We start from the raw sequence: 1,646 nt of genomic DNA, 5'->3' as shown, positions 1-1,646 counted from the left end.
AGCCACTGTCACCAGCAATTCCAGGGGGTTTTGGTGACCCAAGTGGAAGACCCAGCACTTGCCCTTTTTGACCTTCACACTGTTGGCCTGGGCCCATTAGTCCAGCGTGTCCAGATCCCTCTGCACAGCCTTCCCGCCCTCAGTAGATCCACATCCCAGCCGTGTGTTGTCCACGAACTCACTGAGGATGCACTTGATCGCTCCAGTTAGACCGTTGGTAACTGTTGAAAAGACCAGTCCCAACCCTGAGCCCTGGGGAGCCCCAGAAGTGCCTGGCCCCACCCAGATGTGGCCCCCTTCCCACCCCTCCCTGGCATGGCCATCAGCCAGGTGTTCCCAAGAAGGAGCTTCTGTCCCAGCCAGGCTGCAGGTGCTCCATGAGATGCCGGGGAGACGGAGATGGTGCCAAAGGCCTTGCTGAGCTTCAGGCAGGCGCACCCACACCTGTCCCGCACCCACCAGGGTCACCCTGTCCCAGCACAAGACCAGGCGGGTGAGGCAGGACCTGCCTTTCCCAACCCCCAGCTGGATCTGATCTCCTGGTTGTCCTGCCCATGCTGTGGGACCCACAGGTGATCTGTTCTAGGGCCTCCCCAGCATCAGGAACAGAACAGGCGTGGACTTCCCTGGATCCTCCCTCCAGCCCTGGCTGGGGATAGGGTCACCAGGCACCTCCGGGGTCTGGGAATGCCCAGGGGACTGGGGCTGATGGGGGAGGACAGGTACGGTCTGGGTGAGCTCTGCTGCCACCCAGGACCCTCCACGGATGGCCAAAGCTGGTGAGGACCAGTTGGAGCAGCTCTGTGACCCTTCCACAGCCCCTGTGGTATCCCCAGGGATCCATTGGCCGCAGGGACCTGTGGGGTCCGAGCAGCTCAGCAGGTCACTGACCACTGTCTCCTGGGTACACGGCCCAGTACGGACCAGTTCCTACTCCTAGTACAGACTGGTCTGACCCAGTCCCTGCTCCCAGTACAGACCAGTCTGACCCAGCATGGACCAGTCTGACCCAGTACAGATGAGTATGACTCAGTACAAGTACAGACCAGTCCAACTCAGTCTGCCAGCACAAACTACTCTGACCCAATACAGATAAGTCTAACCCTGTCCCCACTCCCAGTCCAGACCAGTCCAACCTAGTCCCCACTCCCAGTCTGTCCCTGTCTCTGCAGATGGGTCAGTGTTGGCAGAACGCCCAGGCCGGGCAGGCGCCCGTGGTGCCACTGAGCTCCAGGCACCGTTCCTGTCCCTGCCTGGCCTGGCACTGTCTGGGGGTGTCCAGCACAGCCGGGAGGGCCCAGGACAGGGGGGGCTGTAGGGCAGGGTGTGTGAAGGACAGGCAGGGCCACGGGGCAGCACGGGGCCAGGGTACTTCCAGAATACTTTATTTTGTACATACAGTTTGTCAGCGTGCGGCAGCAGCCCCACAACCCCCGGAGCCCCCCAGAGCTGTGGAGCAGCAGTGCAGTGGGGCAGCAGTGCCGTGGGGCAGCAGGCACGCACAGTCACCCCACAGCTGGGGAGGGGGGCTGGGGAGGTGGGGGAGAGCCCTCGTGGGGCATTGGCTCTGGGACTACCCACCCCACAGTCCCCCCAAGCCCTGCCAGCGGCTTCCCCCGCCCCCCCCCCCCCCCCCACCCTCGGCA

General features: G+C 63.1%; 1 protein-coding gene across 1 annotated transcript in view; it reads right to left on the bottom strand.

The window, feature by feature from the left end:
- Positions 1-96: 96 nt before the first annotated feature.
- TRIM3 (tripartite motif containing 3) overlaps positions 97-1,646 on the bottom strand; it is a 9,286-nt gene continuing 7,736 nt past the window's right edge. The window contains exon 14 of the mRNA XM_008643249.2: positions 97-221. Coding sequence (XP_008641471.1) covers positions 97-221 — 125 coding nt within the window. The remainder of the gene's footprint in view (positions 222-1,646) is intronic.

This window comes from Corvus brachyrhynchos, unplaced genomic scaffold (assembly GCF_000691975.1).
Source record: "Corvus brachyrhynchos isolate BGI_N302 unplaced genomic scaffold, ASM69197v1 scaffold511, whole genome shotgun sequence".
In the NCBI taxonomy this organism is placed as follows: Eukaryota; Metazoa; Chordata; class Aves; order Passeriformes; family Corvidae; genus Corvus; species Corvus brachyrhynchos.
The sequence above is the reverse complement of the archived record's forward strand: the minus strand, read 5'-3'. Positions and strand labels throughout refer to the sequence as shown.